The following is a 20,782-nucleotide window of genomic DNA, read 5'->3' as shown; positions in this document are numbered from 1 at the left end:
CAACAATGCTGTTGGTAATAAAACCCTCGGGGCGATTCTTTTCCATGCCAGTCATGTGTTTGGCGTTTCTGGCCACCAGCATTTATTTATGGAGACCGACTCTCCCCCCAGGGGTACTAAATACGAAGACGCTCTTTAAGGTCTCAATCGAGTAAGGCCGATGCACTCATACCCCAGAGGGGACACCAGGGCTGAGGGACGGCCAGGCTTGTTGGGAGATGCTGATGCTGGCTTGTCACCCCCCCCCCCGTGACACCCAGGCCCTCAGCTGACCAGGGAGTCCCTGTGGGGGAAACCTCAAGGGACCCTCCCAGTCCAAGCCTGTGATCGGTCTGGATCTCGAGGTTGGACAGCTGTGCTCACCTTCTCCTCCCACCCATAGTGTTCCCGGAGAGCTTTGGATAAAGGCAAATGTGTTTGTCATCAAATCTGCTCACAGCTACCCCTGCGCTTACTACTAATTCCTTCTGAAGTCTGTCCTGAAGGGCCTACCTAGCGCAGGGCCAGCTGCTGGGCGCAAGGAATATGTTTTCATCAGCTGCATTAAGCTCTTCCACTTTAAGACCTTTTAAAGTAGCTGATGAGACTTAAGGTGTCCAACAGTTTGACTTTGTGTCTGGGCAACAATTTGTGAAAATATCCATCACATAGGCATGCTGGTGATTCTACTGAAACCATCTGGGAACCCCTATAAAATGTAAAAGAAAAATCTCTGAAATATAAGAAAATACACACCATGAGAAGAAATGCAAGGGTTTTATTACAATCAGTATTATTCTCGAGGTTCGCAACTGACGAACGCATTCAGGAAAATATTTTGCATGTCATGATCTGGAGCCCAGGGATAGGTGCCAGAAGTAACTAAAAGGACATGAACGATGTACCTTGGGCAACAGCACGGCGCTCCGGGCTACAAAACTAAAAAGTATCAAGGATGCGTCTGAATTTCGTAGCGGAGGGTGTGGTGGTCCGCACAGGCCTGACCCAGCTCCAGGAGGCTGCTGGGGGCGGCTGCTGGCTCGCTGAGCTCCGGAGCATCCCCCTCCCCCCCCACCGTCTGCATCTCTGCAAGCCAGTTATACCAACATCTCAGCTTAAGAAATACCAGACATGACGACAGGATGCCTTGAGGGTTGACCCTGCCTCCCAGCAAATCAATGAGAAGGGAAACCAAACATTGCCTTTAGAATGTGAAACAGGGCTGCTTCTCCCTTGGGGAAGAGCAAGAGGTGGCAGATACGGCTGTCGGGCGAGAGGGATGTCAGCGCCGTACCCACTCCAAAAGCATCTGGTCCGGGAGAGACTGCGACGTCTGAGTAGACCAGCCCTCTGGCTTTTCAGAAAAAGAAGGCACTCTATAGCCGTGAGCCGGGGAGCCGACTGGGGCAGCTCCAGGCAGGAAAGATGGGCTGAAAGCATAGGACAATTGGACTCGCCCAGGTGAACACGGGCCCAGGCAGACCTGCACTTGCGCAGAAGGAATTCAGGGCAGTTGCATGGACAGGTTTTTCCTGGCTCAAAGGGAACGCGGTGTTTCTACCTTTCTCTGGGGAGACAGTGGGCAAGTTTTCGTCTGGTCTTTCCGTGCGTGCAATGCGCTTGCTCGAGTGTTCCAGAACTAGCTTTACGTCTATTCCTCCATTGGTCGGTGGGCACTTCTTGAACTTCAAAGCAGCTCTGGAGGGGATTCTGAAACACGCAGCCTTGCCCGACTGCCCTGGTGGAGGTGGAGGCTGGCTGGATCAGGAGGCAGTGCGGACTTGGGAGGTGCTCCCTCCGGGCAGACTGCCTAGATTCTAATTTTCCAGGATGTGGCTCCTGAGATTAAAGGGCCATTTCAATGATGGGAGCTTCTCTTTGGCTTCTCCTGGGAGCACCTGCTGTCCCCCCCGTGCAGTGACCCCATCACACAGGGAGGGAAATTCAGGGGCCCTGGTGCCACTTTCACCAAAAACCTACCCTGCCCCGCCTTCCTGACACCCACCCCGTAATTAACACCCGTTCTCCCCCAGCTGTTAAGACGCAGGGTCCTGTTACTAAAAAGCATGAAGTGGGCGACTTTTCCTCTCGTCTCCATCTATCTCACTTTCCCAAATGTGCGCCCTCTTGTTTTTAAGACCACAGGCAGGGCCTTCGATGACTGCTGACACAGGAGTAAAGCTGAGCTCTGGAAACTTCCCTTGGCGCGGGTCTGGGCAAGTTCGGCTTATGGCACTTGCAGGGGCACCATGATCCTCAAAGGCCACCAACCAGGGACTCCCTGGACACCAGGTTGAGGGTCAAATCCTTTCTAGTTTCAGATATGGAAATTTGAGGCAAAGGCAGGGGCACTTGACTTTGTCTTAGATTTCCCAGAGGGGCGGTGTCTTAAAGAAAATGCCAGTTCTCTTTGCCGGGGAAATACAAAAGATCGGGAAATTGAGGCACGGCTGGCGGAGGGCGCTGGGTCCACGCCGTTCACTTGCGAGGCTGCTGTATGTGCTGGGTTCTCGGCGGAGGATGCTTGTCTATGGAGGCGTGCGGCTTCTGGTGAGCCACCTGCGCAGCCGCCGGGGGGAAGTCTTTGTCGCCCTGTCATGAGACAGAATGCACTGGCTCACTCACGGTGGACAGCGGGGCCATGCGACAGCGAGGCCCCCAGCGCCACGTCTACCGGCTTCCCTGCACGGTGGGGGAGGGCATGGGGAACCTGCTGGCAGGGAACGGGCTGTCCCCTGGGACTCTGGGGGTCCTGAAGCCACTCTCTGGAGTGCGGAAGGGGGCACTGAGGCCCAGGAACCATCCTGGGGGTAAGAATGCTCACAGTCTCTGCCGCCCCCCTTCCCCCCCCCGCCCCCGCCATGAGCTCGGGTCACCATGGTACTCCCTCGGCACTAAGCTGGTGTTGGGTGGCCTTCCTCTGCCAGAACTGTTCTTGTGACCAATTTGGACAAGACCGAACCAAATCCAGTGTCTTCAATTCTGATTTGCGGCCACGGCCGAGTTAGGGTACTGGCTGGGAAGCAGACACATGGCGGGGGGCTGAAAGCTGCGAGGTGAAGCCAGAGTCAACCCGCTGAGTCTCAGAGAAGGTACCTGGCTATTTGTCAGGAGGACTTGCCTTCTTGTGCCAACAGTGCAAGTGTGGAGGTGGCTGGGGCCTAGGCCACCGCGAGCAGGCTAGAGCCACGGCGTGCTCCGGCAGAGCCAAGCGACCGTGGGCTGGCTTTGGACTTGGGTCAGCAGTTAGTTTTCCCTCATGTAGTAGGTGTGCCTCCCATCTGTCCCAGGGGCCTTGGGGCGCTGGGGGGAGCTGCTCTGAGCAACCGCATGGTCTCCATTCATCACATGCTAAGGGCTGGAATGTACTGCGAGCCACAGGGCTGTGGATGGTATCACCGCGCCAGCCCTCAAACGCGAGTTTGCTGGTGGCTCATTAAAAAAAAAAATGTTGGGGGGGGGGCGCCTGGGTGGTACAGTCGGTTAAGCATCCGAATTTTGTTTTTGGCTCAGGTCACGATCTCAGGGTGGTGAGATCGAGCCCCACCTCGGGCTCCGCACTCAGCACAGAGTCTGGTTGAGATTCTCTCTCCCTCTCCCTGCCCCTCCCGCTTCCGCTCACTCTCTCTCTAAAATAAATAAGTAAATCTTAAAAAAAAAAAGGAAGTTGGGTCTCGCCAGAAGAAAGGGCTCCTGAAAGGTAAAGGGTACGACAAACACCTGTGAGTTCAGTCCAGGGGTCGGCAAGCATTTTGTGTAATGGGCCAGACAGTAAACACTTCAGGCTCTGTGGGTCACACGCTCTGCCACTGTGGCATGAGAGCAGCTGCAGACGCACATGCATGACTGGCCACTGAGCCTTCATCCGTGGACACCGGGATACGAATTTCATGTGATTTCCAGGTGTCACAACATCTACTTCTTGTTTTGAGTTTTCCAACCATTTAAAGATGAAAAAACATGCTCAGCTCGGGGGTGGCCGGCCGAGCCCTGGTTGAGTCTAAAGACAAGGGCGAGCATGAGGAAGCAGGGGGAGGCAGGCAGCACTCCTGGGTGCGCGCCGTGCGGTCACCATCCCACGCAGTGCTCACGACAGAAGCACCCCGCGGACGCGACACAGCCCAGGGGCCCTGGACCCCGACAGATGGGTGGGGTTTAACAAGGACAGGAGGAGTCTGACCCCGTGCCAAGGATTTGACGGAGTGGCTCTTACCCGGGCGATCACACCAGAGATGAACACGGTCGGCTTGGGCGGGCTGCAAGACAAGAAGGGGAGAGGTGATTTCAGGGAACAGAAGTGGAAGGAGGCAGGTTTGGGGGAGAGTAACAGACAGTGATGGAGGAGGGAGGAAGGGGCGCCAACCTCCTCATCGGTATGATTTCATCTCCCCAGGACCAGCGGGGGCCCTTCTGCTGAGGTGAGCTCAGGCAGAGCCAGAGACTAGCAAACAGCAGGTGAGTTGTGCGCTTTTTTGTGTTTTTTTGTTCTTGGGGGGGGGGGGCGGTCATCCTCAAACGGTGGCTGTGGGCAAGCCCCGTAGTTTTTGTTTCATGAGATTATGGACATGGGTGCTTCCCGAAGCAGGGAAGAAGCAGGGTCACACTGGTTGAACGTGGAGACTCCCACCAAGGAGGGATTCTCCTCCCAGCCCTGGTCACAGCTTCTGGCAGCTTCTAATGGGGGAGATCCCAGAGCCAGTGCAAAGCTCCTGGCCCTTAGGAGACCCAGGTATTAAAAACGTAGGATCCTTGTGAAGCTATTGTCAATTCTTAACATCTGAAATCCTACTGAGCTCCCCCACCTGTCAACACTCCTGGGGAGGTGGGAGAGAGGACCCAAGTAACACATGTCCATTGTTGAAAAGCAGGCAGTGCAAACATGTTAACATCAGTTGTCATTCTACCATGTGGAAATGGTCACAGTTCATACATGGCTCTTTGTCCAATCTTTCTAACTATGGATAGACAGACGCACTTGTTTTCACATTAAACTTTTTTCTTAAAGAAGAGTCATACTGTTTTCTGCATTTAGGATATGCTGAGCATACTTCCGTGTTAGTACACGCTCCCCCGTGTCCGTGCACGCACCCCCGTGTCCGTGCACGCTCTCTCGTGTCAGCGCACACGCCCGTGTCCACACACACTCCGTGTCCACGCACGCTCCCCTGTATTAGTACACACTCTCCCCAGTTAGTACACGCTCTCCTATGCATGTTTTAAATGTCCCCACACGCACAGCTGACGAACATCAGAACACCGTTCCAGGGAGTACACAGGCGCACACCCCTCTGAAATGCCTCCTGTGGAGGTAAGGGGACCTGGGAGCAACAGGTGACTACAAGGCCAGCCTGGCAGAGAAAGAGCAACAGGGGGCAGCTCCAGGAGGTAGACAGTCTTGCTCGAGGCCAGTCTTGCTGGGCGGACAGGGGAGAATCCATCCTGGGAGCTGCCTAGCCCACCTCCCACCTGCTCTGAGCTCTGTTCTGCTGCTGGGCATCCTGGGAAGGAAACCATTTGTCTTAGCCTTGTTTTGCTGCAGGCAAAAGTCCCCGTATTCAGTAAGTTCACTGTTTATATCCCAAACAGTTTAGCTAAAACACCCGAAATCCCCCCAAGTGACTTCTGTTACTCCACGAGATTAAGAAATTTCAAGTCTTCCTAAGCAGCAGAGAGATGTCCCTACACGACTGGTTTTATTTTTGTTTTTGTTGAATGGTTAACTGGGTTGGCTTCTTTTTTCTTTGATTACAAATACGATTTGGCTACAAGATCAAGAGCCAGCCAGAGCTGAGTAAGTTCAGCTCGAGCGTAAGCACCTCGCAGCGTAGATTTGGATGCCTCTGCAATCCAGACACTTCCGGCTTTGAGGCTCCTGACCACCCGCAGGCCGGGCCCCCAGGATGCTCACGGCCAAGGGCTTCGCATCTAAAGCCGGGGATCCATGTTCTGGATTCTAACACTTCATAAACGTTTTAGAGAGGAATATGGAAATGGTACCACAAACTTTCTTACATTTTGAATGTTCCTTTAAGAATCCGGGAAAAGCCTCAAGTGGGGATTGCTGTACTCTGTCAACTGATAACGTAGCATCCGCTTCCAGGCCATCGTTTTGCACCCAGAGTGCACGACTGCTTGGATCATCTCCACCGCTTTTCTAATCTGAGTCAAGGCGTTTAAAGGCAGTCAAGACAGCCCCCCGCCCCCAGCAAGGACTTGATGAGAAAGTCACCCACAGAGAGTGACTCTAGTCAAAATAAATACACAGTAGAGTGGCTCCCTGCCCAAAGGGAACCCCAAAAGTTGGCTGAGGAAGCTTGAGCCATCATATATGTAAAACACACAAGCTCTCTCTCCCTCCATCTCTCCATATACATGTAGGTATACATTCATTGTTGAAAAGCAGACAGGCAAAAAAAAAAAAAAAGGTGAAAATTGTTATGTAACCGTGTGTAGGAAGTATACAAATGCACGTTTACGCAGAGAACTGGACTGTAAGAAAACTGCAGCCCAATCAGCAGATGCTGCTCCCTGGAGAGCCAGCACCTGGTTCCAGAGAAAGGAGGTGGCCCGTAGCAGGCAGGGTGTGGCAGAGCACCAGCCTGTCATGGGTCCCTGTGTCCTGAACCCCTCGGGCCCCCAGCGCCTTTCCTGCTGCTCCCTGGAACACCCAGCCCCCGCTGGACCGCAGCCCCTGCCCCCGATCCTGGGAATCCAGTTATCAGGAGACTGTTGGCAGCATCCACTCCGTTTTGTGTGCAGGGAGGAAGGGTCTCCAGACTCCTGGAGCCCCATCATGGATCCCACGCTTCCGCCCATGGCCTCCTTCTCCTCCTCAGAGGTGACCCTTCAAAGTCTGGCTATTTCCATCCAAGTTAGGTCCCGGACATCTCCCACGTTAAAAACAAGTGTGGGTTTCAGACCTTGCTTTGAGAATGTCTTGGGAAATGTGTGTAAATGATCGTGATTAGAGGTCATTAATGACCCGGGTCCAGCCCCAGCATCAGAAAATGCATGTGGAGGGGATGGCCACTCCACTGGAATCCGACTCTCAGAGCCTCCGCTCCACGTGAGCCTCTCAAGAAGACCTCACCACACAACCACTGGGTGGCCACGGAGACTCCGGCGACTCAAGGAGACCCTAACATAAGACTGCTCCCTCCCAGCCTAGCTCATTCCCTAAGAGGTGTCCAGGGACTCTGGGTGCAGAACCTAAGGATCCCCCCAAGGGTAGTGCTGCAAAATGGCGGCTCTCCTCGCTGACCCCGTCTTCCTGAGGCACCTACGCTTTGACACACGTTACTTAAGCTTTCGGGTTTTAACGGCTCGTTAGATTCTGCTCATAATGGAAAAGTGTGTCAGTGAAAAGCAAGTTGGGCTCAGAGTAAAGACATACGCTCTGATAACCTTGGCGTGCTGGGTGGAGGAGAGCTGGGCGCTGGTGGCTCCGTAAACCAGATGTTTTACGGCATATGTGTATTCCGTCCAAAGTGGTTACTTAGGCTTGCGATGGGGGGATTTCTGAAACATTCTACTGGAATTCATGAGCCATTTCTTGGGTAGGGGTGAGTAGAGGGAACAGATGACAAGGCTCCTGGAGCATATCCTGCAGATATACGCATGGGGGCACATATCCCACGGTCCCTTTGAAAAGGAACACAGAAGCGGTAAACAACACAAACGATAGAAGTCAATACTAAAATGTCACATGAGTGTAACTACGTAAAAATAAGTAAATACTAAATAATTAAGGAGTAAAAGTTCAAATAACCTCTTATCAAACCTGTTTCTGGCATTGTCTTAAAATACAGTGCCTTATCACTGTCTACCCATATTGCACGTTCATTGATGGGCCTACAGCCAGACCCCTCACGTACGTTCTAAGACAGTGGACCCACTGGGGTGTTGAGGGAGCTGTGCAGGGATGGGGGTTACGGCCCAGGAAGCCACTGAGGCCACACCAACCCCATGTCTTGGCCATGGCAGGCCCCATTCCTGCTNTCAGGTGTGGTGTTTGTGACTCATCCCTGGTCAAAGGGACACAAAGTCACCCTTTGGGCACAGCAGAGGGCTAATTCAGGCCAAGGAGCAGGGCCAGTAAGCTGGCTTCAAGTCAGAGCAGACTTTTGGGAGCCAATCAAAACACTGCATATGCCGTCCAATTACGCTGGGGGATGGAAGCAACGGTAAAGATCTCAAAGACTTGACCCCACACCCCTGTATTCCAGGCCTTCATCTGTTGGTGCTGGCAAGAAGTACGACACTGAAAGGAATATGGAAAAAGCCCTGCAGATCCAACATGTTCTGGGGGAGGTTCTTGCTTTAAGATTGCACTTCTAATTTTTAAAAAACATTCAAATCGAGTGGGATTTATTCCTGGGCTGCCAGGATAGTTCAATATTCACAAATCAATCAGGGTGATACACCACATTAATAAAGGAAAGGATAAGAACCATAGATCCTCTCAAGAGATGCAGAAAAAGCATTTGACAAAACACAGCATCCAATCTTGATAAAACCCTCAACAAAGTAGGGATAGAGGGAACATACCTCAGCATCTTAAAGGGCATATACGGAAGACCCACCGCTGATATCATCCTCAATGAGGAAAAACTGAGAGCCTCTCCCCCACGGTCAGGAACAAGACAAGGATGTCCACTCTCACTATTACTATTTAACATAGTGCTAGAAGTCCTAGCCTCAGCAGCCAGGCAACAAAAAGAAATAAAAGGCATCCACAGCAGCAAGGAAGAAGTCAAACTTTCATTATTTGCAGATGACATGATACTCTATGTAGAAAACCTGAAAGACTCCACTAAAAAATTGCTAGAATACATGAATTCAGCAAAGTCTCAGGATTTAAAATCAATGCACAGAAATCTGTTGCATTTGTATATACCAATAATGAAGCAGCAGAAAAAGAAATCAAGGAGTCAATCCCACTTACTCTTGTACCAAAACCAATAAAATACCTAGAAATAAACCTAAACAAAGAATTAAAAGATCTGTACTCTGAAAACTACAAAACACTGATGAAAGACATTGAAGAGGACACAAAGAAATGGGAAAACATTCCATGCTCATGGATTGGAAGAACAAACACTGTTAAAATGTCTATACTACCCAAAGCAATCTATGCATTTAATGCAATCCCTATCAAAATACTACCAGCATTTTTCACAGAGCTAGAATAAACAATCCCAAAATTTGTATGGAACCACAAAAGACCCAGAAAAGCCAAAACAATCCTGAAAAAGAAAAGCAAAGCTGGAGGCATCACGATTCCGGATTTTAAGCTCTATTACAAAGCTGTGATCATCAAGACAGTATGGTACTGGCACAAAAACAGACACATAGATCAATGGAACAGAATAGGAAACCCAGAAATGGACCCACAACTATATGGGCAAGTAATCTTCGACAAAGCAGGAAAGAATATCCAATGGAAAAAAGACAGTCTCTTCAACAAATGCTGCTGGGAAAACTGGGCAGCAACACGCAGAAGAATGAAACAGGACCACTTCCTTCACCATACACAAAAATAAATTGAAAATGGATAAAGGACCTCAATGTGATATGATAGGAAACCATCAAAATCATGGAGACGAACACAGACAGCAACCTCTCTGACCTTGGCCACAGCAACTTCTTACTGGACTTGTTGCCTGGGGCAAGGGAAACAAAAGCAAAAATGAACTATGGGGACTTCATCAAGATAAAAAAAAAGCTCCTGCAGAGTGCAGGAAACAATCAACAAAACTAAAAGGCAGCCTATGGAATGGAAGAAGATATTTGCAAATGACATGTCTGATAAAGGGTTAGTATCCAAAATCTGTAAAGAACGTACCAAGCTCAACACCCAAAACCCAAATAATCCAGTTAAATGGGCAGAAGACATGAATAGCCATTTTCCCAAAGAAGACATCCAGATGGCCAACAGACACATGAAAAGATGCTGAACACGACTCATCATCAGGGAAATGCAAATCAAAACCACAATGAGATACCATCTCACACCTGTCAGAATGGCTAAAATTAACAACACAGAAACCAACAGATGTTGGCGAGAATGTGGAGAAAGGGGAACCCTCTGGAAATGCAAGCTGGTGCAGCCACTCTGGAGAACAGTATGGAGGTTCCACAAAAAGCTAAAAATAGAGCTACCTATGATCCAGCAATTCCACTAGGTATTTACCCAAAGGATACAAAAATACAGATTTTTGAAGGAGTGCATACACTGCAATGTTTATAGCAATATCATCAACAATAGCCAAACTATGGGAAAAGCCCAAGTGTCCATCGACTGAAGAAGATGTGGTATGTATACAGACACACACACACACACACACACACACACACACACACTGGAATATTACTCAGCCATAAGAAAGAATGAAATCTTGCCATTCAGAATAACGTGGATAGAGCTAGCGGGTATTATGCTAAGCGAAGTAAATTCATCAAAGACAAATATCGTATGATTTCACTCATACGTGGAATTTTGGAAACAAAACAGATGAACATATAGGAAAGGGGAAAAAAAGAGAGAAAGAATCGAACCATTAGAGCCTTAACTATAGGGAACAAACTGAGGGTTGCTGGTGGGGAGGAAGGTGGGGGATGGGCTACATGGGGGATGGGCATTAAGGAGGGCACCTGTGATGAGCACTGGGTGTTACGTGGAAGTGACGCATCACTGAATTCTACCCCTGAAACCAATATAACTCTATATGTTAACTAGAATTTAAATACACATTTGGAGGAAAAAAATGTTAAAAGAAAAGAAAAGAAAACATTCAAGCATCGCGAGGTAGGGGCAAGCTCTTTCCTAGCCTGGCGAGAGCTGGACTCTGATAGCTCCAGTCGGCTCCAGGTAACGACGCTCCTAAAACCGGAGTGCCTTCTCCCCTCCCGGCCGGGTGTGCTTGAATGCCCGAGCTAGCACAGCAACTAAGTCAAGTAATTCTTTACCATTTTACCCATTCTTCTTATTTTTTTAAAAAGATTTTTATCTATTTCTTTGAGAAAGAGCATGAGCAGGAGGGGAGGAGGGAGAAGGAGAGAGAATCTCAAGCAGACTCTGCACTGAGCACGGAGCCCAACGTGGGGCTCGATCTCATGACCCTGAGATGGGGACGTGAGCCGAAACCGAGAGTCGGGGGCCTAACTGCACCGCCCAGGCGCCCCAGCACGTTAGCCATTTTAACTGTGCAGTTGTACACCCGAGTGACAGTAAGCACACGCGCAGTGTGATGCAGCCGTCGCCGCCATCCATTTGCAGAGCATTTTCAGCCTCCTTAGGAGAAACTATTACACAGCAACCCCAGCCCCTCCCCCAGGCCCCGCCGCAGCCCCTCCATGGCCCCTCCCTCAGCCCCCCTCCCAGCCCCTGGCAGCCGCTGTTCTACCTTCTGTCCTAAGAACTGAACTACTTGGCACCTCCGATGAGTGGAATCACACATTTGTCCTTTAATGTCTTGCTTATTTCCCGTAGCATAAGGTCCACCTGGGTTGCAGCACTGTCAGAATTTCCTTCTTTTTCAGGCTGAACTCTATGCCATTATGTGGGTGGGCTGTATGCGGTTTACCGCTGACGGTTACTTGGGTTCTTTCCACCTTTTGGCCGTTGTGATTAATGATGCGGTGAACACTGGTGTAACAGGATCGTTTGAGGCCTGCTTTTGAGTCTTTCGTGTAACACAGTGGAACTCCTGGGTCCTGTGGTCGGTATTCCACGTTCAACTTTGAGGAACCACCGAGCGGTTTTCTGCAGAAGCTCCACTATTTGAGATTCCCACCAGCGAAACACAGAGTTCCAATTTCTGCACATCGCCATTACTGACTACTTTCTGGAATTTTTTGGGTAGTAGGCAACTTAAGGTGTGAAACGTGGTCTCTCGTTGTTGTTTAGACTTAGCAACTAATTTTAAGAATAAGCTTCCTTGGGGCATCTGGGTGGCTCATTCGGTGAAGCGTCTGCCTTCGGCTCAGGTCATGATCCCAGGGTCCTGGGATCGAGCCCCGCATGGGGCTCCTTACTCAGCGGGGAGTCTGCTTCTCCCTCTGCCCCTCGCTCCGCTCGTGCTCTCTCTCTCAAATAAATAAAATCTTAAAAAAAAAAGAATAAACTGCCTTGCAATAAAACTTATCAATGTGCATCGATCATCATCCAAGGTCTTTATGACACCACATTCCCCCCCAAGTGTTCTTCTCCCCTCTGGAACTTTTAGGCTATAATCAACTGTAAGGACACACGGCAGCCGCCAGTGACAAGATGACAGAAGGCTGACGTCCTGCGTGCCACCTCACTGAATCACGGGTTTTCACGTAGCTCTTCTTCGGCACAGGCTACGTGGTGGTGTGGGTTTTCATCAGGCTTGGTCAAAGGGCCCCTCGCTCTTTGTCTTTCTCCACCTACAACGAATAGCACCTCACTCTGTGAAATGATTGCTTATTACATTTATCTAGTCAAAACCCTTCCTAAACTCCTCGAGATACGGTAGCTGCAACAAAAACTCACAAACGAGAAACCCCGGGAAAGAGTCTGCTTACAAAGCTCTGTTTGCAAAAACACACATATTTGAAACTCCATTAGGGCTCCATGCAAAGCATAACCTACATTTCCAAGATTCTAAAACTGTGATCGCGGCTTTGAGGATTTATTTAATCTGATGAAAATCATTCTGACAGATGTTGTTTTGAAGATGCAACATTACTTTCTCTCAGGAAACAGAGACAGTGAAAAATACCGTCCCGGCCCTCCCCACATCCTCAGGCTTTTCCAGTTTCTAAAAACCACATTTAGCTAAACTTAAAGGAACTGCAAGCGAGGCAGAATTAGGGGGGATTAGAGCCCCAGTAACAGCTTCTTCCGTGTCAGCAGAACCGCCCCTCCTCACACCTGTGCTGGGCAGCTGCCGAGTATCTGAGGTGTGGCGTTTTCCAGGGCTCACCTGTTCAGGACCTCACAGTCTTAGCAGGGTCCCCTGTCCCTAACTAAATTTTCTTAGCATTTATCTTATGAGTTTCCTGGATGGATAAGGTTTATGCCTTCTTGGCATTCCAGACAGGCAGGATAAAATGCCCCGAATGCTTAAGGAATGAGGGGCCCTGTGGAATGCAGATGGCCCTCAGGACTGGGTTTGTTGGTCTCATCTGTATTTATTTTATTTTTTAAAGATTTATTTTGGAGAGGCAGACAGAGAGAGGAACAGAGAGAACACGTGCACACGCGCGCGGGAGTAGGGGCAGAGGGAAAGAATCTCAAGCAGATTCCCCACTGAGTGTGGAGCCCAACTTGGGACTTGAGCCCATGACCCCGAGATCATAACCTGAGCTGGAACCAAGAGTCGAACGCCCAATGGACTGAGCCACCCAGGTGCCCCACTGGTCTCATCTTTAAATAAAAGTCCTCAGGGCTGAGAAAACAATTCATGTTTTTAAAACTCTCCTAAAATAGAAAACGGCAATTATGGAAACACACGTCAACGTATTTAACTCCACATATCCAAACGACTGCTAGGCCAACATGGGATCAACAGAAAAACTATCGAGATGGCTTTGGGTCCTAAGACCTCACAACCTGGACAGTCAGTGCAGGTCCCAGGGGATGGGACGTTTTCTGCCCAGCTCTGGGAGGTGACGCTTGGCCGTTAGGCCTGCAAAGGAGACTAATCACGACCTAGTCCAGCTTCCCTCCATGTGGACCGTCGCCCTGGCCTGTGCGGTGGTTCCTCAGCCGAAGAGGACCTCCAGGGCCCTCAGGGCGGCCTCTGCGCTGTCTCGGCCCCTGACATTTTGCCCAGGGGCTTCATCCCAAGACAAAGGCCTCTTCTAAGTCCCTCTTGTGGGACAGGCCTTCAATGTTTGAGGAAGGCTACCGCAGGCCTCTGAGATACCCCCTTTCCAGGCTATGGGGCATGATTACGAATTCCTTCACTTTCTGGGCCCTCCGTCCCTCCTTGATTCCAGTGTAATTTCTAGAGTTTGGCCCAGAATGGCACCCACACTCCACATGTGCCCCAGCAGCCCAGGCCTTTGCAGGATGCCGACCTGGTCCAGGAATGTGGATACTACTCTTGCTCAAAGCTACAGAGAGCAGGGTAGCCTGGGGACATGATTCTGGGCTCCCTGGCAAGGACCAGAATGCCAACCTCCCAGGACTGCTATCGATAGGCCACACGGTCAGCATGCGTGTGCACCAACCCTGCTTTCCCAGCTAGCTTTATGAGGTCCTTTCTCTTCCTCCCGTTAACTCCGGGGGAGAGCTGTTCTACCCTTATCCAAAAATAGGCTTCTATGAATGGGAGGCAGTATTCAATGCCTGCAGGAGTGGTTGGCCTATGCTTTCCCCTGCATTCTGACAGATTAGGGTTGCTTAGTTGCTGCCCCAGAGCATTTTGGGATGGGGACACACACACACACACACACACAACGATTAGCAGGACTGGAAATCCAGTCAAGTCAACGATCCCACTGCAAGTAGTCAAAATGGCAGCAAAGGCACTACTGGAGAGTTCTATTGAACAGAATCATTTTCACGTGAGTGCTTTTGATCTGAGTTTAAGGAAGTCCACTAAGTTATCCTCTGCAAATACTTAGTCCTCTTCATGTAAATGCATTGGGAAAATATCAGACGGAGGTGTTCATACAGAAATGGGGTCATGTAGCCTTTAATGCGTTGTTTGTTTCTTAATTCCTCTAAAGGATGGGAATGATCTCAGATGATAATAGCTCCTATTTATGGACTGCTTACCATGGGCCAGGCACTGAGTTATGTGCTTTATGGAATTATTTTATCTAACCCCCTCAAACTTGTGAAGAAGGGACTATTATGTCCACTTTATAAGTGAAGGAATGGTAAATCAGAGAGGTTAAGTAATTTGCCTGAAGGCTGCACAGTAGAGAAGTGCTCAGAGCCAGACTTGGAACAAGGGCAGGCCAGGGCACTAGCTTAATGCCCTCATTTTAGGGCTGAGAAGAGGGTCACTTAGTGGCCTCTATTTTCAGATTGTGTCTTCTATACACAATTTAGAGATGCAGATTTTTAAAGTAATCTAAGTGTAGTCATAGAGTCCCTTATTTAACCAGGCAGATTTGATCAAATCTGCTTCAACATTTGCTTTCTGAGTCACTAATGGATTTTTTTTTGGAAAACTATCATTTATGTCTATAGCCCTTCACTGGGGTACAGAGGACTTCCACCTAAATTAATCATCTGCTTCTCTTCCGTAGGGGTCATCTTTATTTTATGGATGAAGCAATGGCAGACACGAGAGGCTGAAATTTGTTCCAGTCCCAGAGGCAGAGCCGGGAGGGTGTGGGCCCCTGAGTTCTCACCTCGCTGCTATTTGCTGGGTCACTGCTGTCTCTACCCTCGTGCATACCTCGGTTCCCAAGCTTCAGGAGCAAAGCCCAGTGAAGGTTTCAAACTATCTATCAAGCCAGAATGCAGCTGACATGGTCCAAGGAGGCGGCCAGGAGGAAAGGTGGCAGCTGGGCCCAGCCAAGCACAGGTTCTAAACCCAGATGTCCGTGTTCGAGTCCTGGGTCCTCCAATAACTGGTTGGTGGGATGGCGTCTGACGGTTCTGAGGCTGTTTCCTCCTCTGTAACATGGGATGGTCACGGACCCCACCCCATCAGGTGACTGTACATATGCCGCTCAAACTCTCCACAAATGTCAGGTGTTGAGATGATGACACATCCTTACCCCCTCCCTATGTACCCCTCCCTATGTACCCTGCCTTTCATTTCTATTGCCAAGTCACCCTTGGTTCAGTTCAATTTCATCTCCAGATCCCCCAGCCACGTAGACTAATACCCCACTTGTCTGGGACAGAAGGGCTTCTGAAGCAAACAAAATGGTCCATGATAAATCAGACATCACAAAACCCATAGACTTGACTTGGAGAAAAACCCTCTAAGCCTTCAGTCTATTCGGTTTCTATGTTGACACGATTCAGACGGCTTGTTTAGTTTCTCAGCCTACTGAAGACAGGAAGAAACGAACGGTCATGATGAGTCAGCCAAGGACCGTGAGGGGGCCACCCGAGCTTACAGCAGAGGCTGGTGTGCTCTGAGGGACAAGGCTGGGTAGGAAGGGGTTCCAAGTGCCCAGCCTCTCCTGCACCCACAGCTTCTGGTCACAGCACAGGGGGCAAGGATGGAAGGAAGCCTGGCTGGGGCGCTGGCAGGGGTCAGTGGAAGCAGGCCACCATCCAAAAAAGGTGACATCAGGACCTGGGAGAGTGTCATCGGGTGACACTCCCTTCCTTCCTGGTAAGAAAGCAAGTGTGTGCTCGGGAGGGGACTTCCTCCCCCAAATCTCCCTAACCATCAGAGTTGTCTAGTGAGTCAGCGAGCGGTGCTCACATAAACACTTGGGCCCAGAAAGCTGTGTCAGAGTCTCAATTTCGTTTTCCAATAAGCAGCTAACAGTTCCATGAAGCCTCCCCTGAGGCCACAGGACTGAAGCACCTCCATTTAACCTGCGGCCCGCTCACCTGCGGCACCGAGCTGCTCCCAGACCAGAAAGCCTTTCAAGGGTGTTGTGCATGGTCACAGGGGGAGGAAGAGGCAGGATCCCCCCAAACACAGCCCTGCAAATGGAATCACAGTGCACCCTCGCTGCAGACGGGCTGATGGGCAATAAGGGCTTCACTGTGCCCCCCTGAGGCCAGAGAGCACAGCTGCCCCCTCAGGGGGTGACCCAGCAGAGGAGGCCGGGTACAAGCCCAGAATTAGACATGGTGACCAGTGCCAGGAGAGCATGAACAGGGTGCTCTTCAAAGGGTGGGGGAGTCAATGCAGACCCTGACAAGGTGACATCTAAGCTGAGGCCCTCAAGTGTGACAGGAAGGCCATGATGCTGGGCTACAGTGAGCAGAAGGACGGGGTGTGATTCAATTTGCTTTTGTCAGCACAAAGTGGGTGAAGTCAAAGGGGGCCCTCTTCTTGCTCTTCTCCTGCAACAATGGAGGTGGGGTGATGTGGGGTGCGGCCCAGCTCACGTGACGGGCCCTCCTTGGGAAAGGGTAGAGCTCTTCAGGCAAACTAGAAGCACATTCTGCCACTGTCTTTTGACTTTGCTCTAAACCTGTGGATTCGTGTTTTCATGGAGTTTACGGAAAAAAACATTTCCACCTGGGGTGATATGTATATATCTACCTAGTAAATAGATGGAAAACAAATCCTTCCTAGCCATTTTTTCTTGACATATCTTCCTGGATTGGTGTTAATTTATTTGGGTTATTAATTTTCTAGACACCAAAATAATAATTAGCATGGCTGGTGACCGGAGGGAAACAGCTCACTTGACTACACGCAGACATTTCTTTGTCAGGTGGTTCTTCACAGACTTGTTTCCTACTTGCAGCCCGAGCTCAGGGGCCCAGAGCATTCCCACAAGATGGCGCTGCTGGTCCTCTCAGCGGCTGGCAGTCGTGGCAAAGCTCTGGCCAGCACCCTGCACACAGGACAGCTGGAGGCTGGATGTCCCTGGTGGGCTGGGGCCACTGGCATCTCAGGACAGGTGTGTCCCCCTTGTCCCAAGGAACAGGCGGTTGTCCCATGAGCCTTCTTGGGACAGGTAAATAAAACACGACTCCATTGTTTAAGTACAATTCTAAATCTGAAAGAAAATAATCTGGAATACAGTTCCTTCTGGATTTGGTATATGGAGTTTGTAAAACCTTTTTTAAAGGGCCTGAGCCAAGGTCCTCTTCTGGAAGAGAATGTCTGAGCTTGTGTTCAAACCGGTCTCCCAACCTTATTTTCAAGGAGAGGACGGAGGCTCAGGGACAGCAATGGGGTGCTCTCACCCCCTTGTTCAGACGTTGGGACAGAACCTTTGCCTGGCCTGTTCTTCAGAGTCTGTCCTGGAGATGAGTGGGGGTCCAGGTCTCCATGTGGGAGGGCTTCTCAAAAGGCTTTTCCAGCTGGCATCCCACCTGCACACACCCGGCTGATTGCTGACCTAGATGCCCCCTCCATTACCCCCCACTATTAGTGGGAGGCGGCTGACCCTCCAAGTCCCAAGTGTGCAGGGAGAGTGTGGCTTACACGTGAATAATGTGTTCCACAGACACTCAGGACCCGCGGCGACAGCTGCTCGTTGTTTAACCAGAGCCTGGAAATGTCCCTTTCCCCCAAGACTTGTATTTCCAGAAAGCTCCTCTAAGCTTAGTGCTCTTTCTGCACAGAGATCCCATCGTGTGACTTAGGACCTTCCCTTCTTCTTCCCTTTGTCCTTACCCCCTTGTCCCTCTTCACTGGATGCAGAGAAGAAAAGAGAAGTGGAGCAAGTACTCTAGTTGTGAGCTCGCATCTTATGGATTTAATACACAGGGGTCATCCCAGCCAGAGACCACCTCTGCATTCATCACAATCGAGGGGGGAACCCCATCGGAGGAGAGAAACCCCGGCCGTGCTTCCTGCCGGGTGTGGACGGGCGCTGCGCAGCGGCACGGGTTCGAAAACCCACCTGACGCTGCCGTGCGTCTGTGCAGAGCTCGGGGAAGACCCAGCAGCAAAGAGGAAAGGGTGTACTGGAGCATCTAAGGGCCCGGGCTGTGGAGACAAACAGCTCTGGGTGCAAATCTCACCTGAGATGAGTAGCCTCTCTGAGCCTCAGTGTCCATCTCTATAATGGGAACAACACCTACTTCAAAGAATACTTGAAACTTTAAATGGAATAATGTCTACACTGTGCTTAGAATGCTGTCTCCACTGACAAAATCACATTTAGTGATAACAGGTAGTGAAATCATTTCCTATATAAAGACGGCCCCCAAGTTGCTATTTTGTCTTCTAAAATTGTAATTTAAAAATCCCTTTCTTCTCCCTCCCTCCCTCTGTAATAGAGACTATCCCAGGGCTTCTCAGAGCTTCTTTGAACCTTGTGTCCTCACTCCTTGTTCTGAGCACATACGGTGCCCTAGGAGTGGGACTGGAGGGTTTTTACAGAGAGAAAGGTCCCGTGCTGAAGAATTTGAGCCCCTGCCCACCTCATTCCCAGCATCCTGTCGTATTCAAACAGCATACGGAAGGAAAAAAAAGAAGACTGTCTCCTTTATGTCGCTAAATGTTCCAGGGAAGATACCTTTTAGGAAGAACGCAGATTATCATTAAAGGCAAGGGCTAAGTTTTAAAATTAAAAAAAAAAATCTGTTTTACCACGTGGTAATGTAGGAGATGCTGGGAAAAAAAGCCTGGTTAGCTCCAAAGCTACGCTGTTGGAAGATGGTTGCTGGAGGTGGGTCGCCCCTACGTACGCTAAATCAATGGTAGGGAATGCCGGAGAATAGTCCGCGCTGAGCTGGTGGCCGCTGAAACTGAAACACTTACTGTCTGTAGTTTGAAATCAGATCTAGTCGGCTGTTGTAGGGTCATGCGTCATGTGTACAATGATATGAGTTTGGGAGAAGGGTGTCCATGGTTCAAAGTACAAAGTATGTATTTTCTAGAGCTGTTATGGCTTTAAATAGGAAAATGTGCAGGTGGGAAAAAATCTGGACAACTGCTAACAGGATTTCTATCACGATGAGGGACACACGGACGTTAAATCATATACAGACACCGACAACTCATCCGGCCTGCGAATCCTTCCATCTTCAGATGTGCGGGCGGCCGACCTGACACAGGGCCAGCCAGTGCTAGGATGTTTTGAGTGGCGAACCCAATAATAAAAGAGGAGAGATGCCAGATTTCACTTGCTCTCAGGAGACTTTTGGCCACGGGAGCTTTGCATCTAGCAAAAGTCAAAACATGCCGTGGGAGGACTGAACACGGCTTAGGTTAAAGTCAAGTACACGGCATGATGGACAAGAGCTTTTGGATTTCTCTGTTGCTGGATTCGCCTGTAATTATATCCTTAATCCACCCTCCAAACTCCTGGCAGGGAGGGATTTGGTGAGCTGATAGCCGCAGTCCCAGCCCCGCCAGCCGGTGGATGCGATAAGCTGCTGCCTTCAGAGGTCTCCAGATTTGCAAATGCAGCTGCTGTGTGACTGAAAAGCCTAGCTCTTGGACCCTCCCCAGGTCACAGCACATCCTCACGTGATTTCAGGAATCAACAGAAAAAGAGGAGCAAGGTCAAGTGCACAGAAACCTAAACCCACCTCTAATTCGGCTTTACTCCTACAAACCTGCTAGTGAGTTAGGATGACGTATATTCAGTCCAGAACCCCGGCCTCATGCACCTGCTTAGAGCAGATGCTGCCGAATATCCAAACAGCATGGGAGCACTCCAGGGACGGACCTGGTAGGGACGAACATCAGAGTCCCTTACGGGTGTGAGAAAAGCACTCCGGGCAGGGACTGGAGTCCTCATTCACTCGCTGACATTGAATAGTCATGATGCTCTGGTCTTGGCCACCGGCTCACTCCCTGGAAATTCATGTATTTGGGGCCCTAAGGTTTATTTGTGGTTTGTTCATCTGTTGGTATCACTTGTTTACACATGCAACAGATAGGTGTCTGAAAGTACAAAACTAGGCAGTGTTGAGCTGCATCCGGCGTGCCTCCTGCTTCCTGCTGTTCAGTACCCGGAGGGACACGGGGCTCGCCCCCTGCTGCCCACCACTGTCTCTTCTCCACCAACGAGTGTTTGTGGCTCATCCGTTGTCCAGAACTCCGCACTGGGGGCTGGCTAGGGACAAAAGACAACAGAGCGCTGGACCCAGAGGGCCCCCAAATGTCATCAAGAGGCCAATGGGGCACTCCTGTGAGGTTTGCCAGAAGCTAAAGGGGAACACAGGTCATCGTGATTTTCCAGAAGCGACTTATCCCTGTTTCAATGTGGCCTG

At 50.1% G+C, this 20,782-nt stretch overlaps 1 protein-coding gene and 1 long non-coding RNA gene across 8 annotated transcripts in view; one reads left to right on the top strand and one right to left on the bottom strand.

The window, feature by feature from the left end:
* LOC103662238 (death associated protein) overlaps positions 1-20,782 on the bottom strand; it is an 80,727-nt gene that overhangs the window by 13,816 nt on the left and 46,129 nt on the right. For 5 of the 6 annotated variants that reach the window (XM_040630546.1, XM_040630547.1, XM_040630550.1 and 2 more), the window contains exon 3: positions 4,193-4,235. In XM_040630546.1, the coding sequence (XP_040486480.1) occupies positions 4,193-4,235 (43 nt within the window). Of the gene's footprint in view, positions 1-737; positions 2,572-4,192; positions 4,236-20,782 lie in introns of those variants that run through there. The other variant, XM_040630551.1, reaches the window with a different exon arrangement.
* Positions 3,613-17,106, top strand: LOC121102770. Of its 2 annotated transcripts, none has more exons than XR_005834889.1 (3): positions 3,613-4,257; positions 4,373-4,434; positions 15,211-17,106. It is a non-coding gene; the product is annotated as an uncharacterized LOC121102770 (long non-coding RNA). The 2 variants fall into 2 exon arrangements; XR_005834888.1 differs by lacking the exon at positions 15,211-17,106 and adding an exon at positions 8,205-8,371.

This window comes from Ursus maritimus, unplaced genomic scaffold, assembly GCF_017311325.1.
Source record: "Ursus maritimus isolate PB19 unplaced genomic scaffold, ASM1731132v1 scaffold_15, whole genome shotgun sequence".
NCBI lineage: Eukaryota > Metazoa > Chordata > Mammalia > Carnivora > Ursidae > Ursus > Ursus maritimus.
Note: the sequence above shows the minus strand (reverse complement) of the source record. Positions and strands in the feature narration are given on the sequence as shown.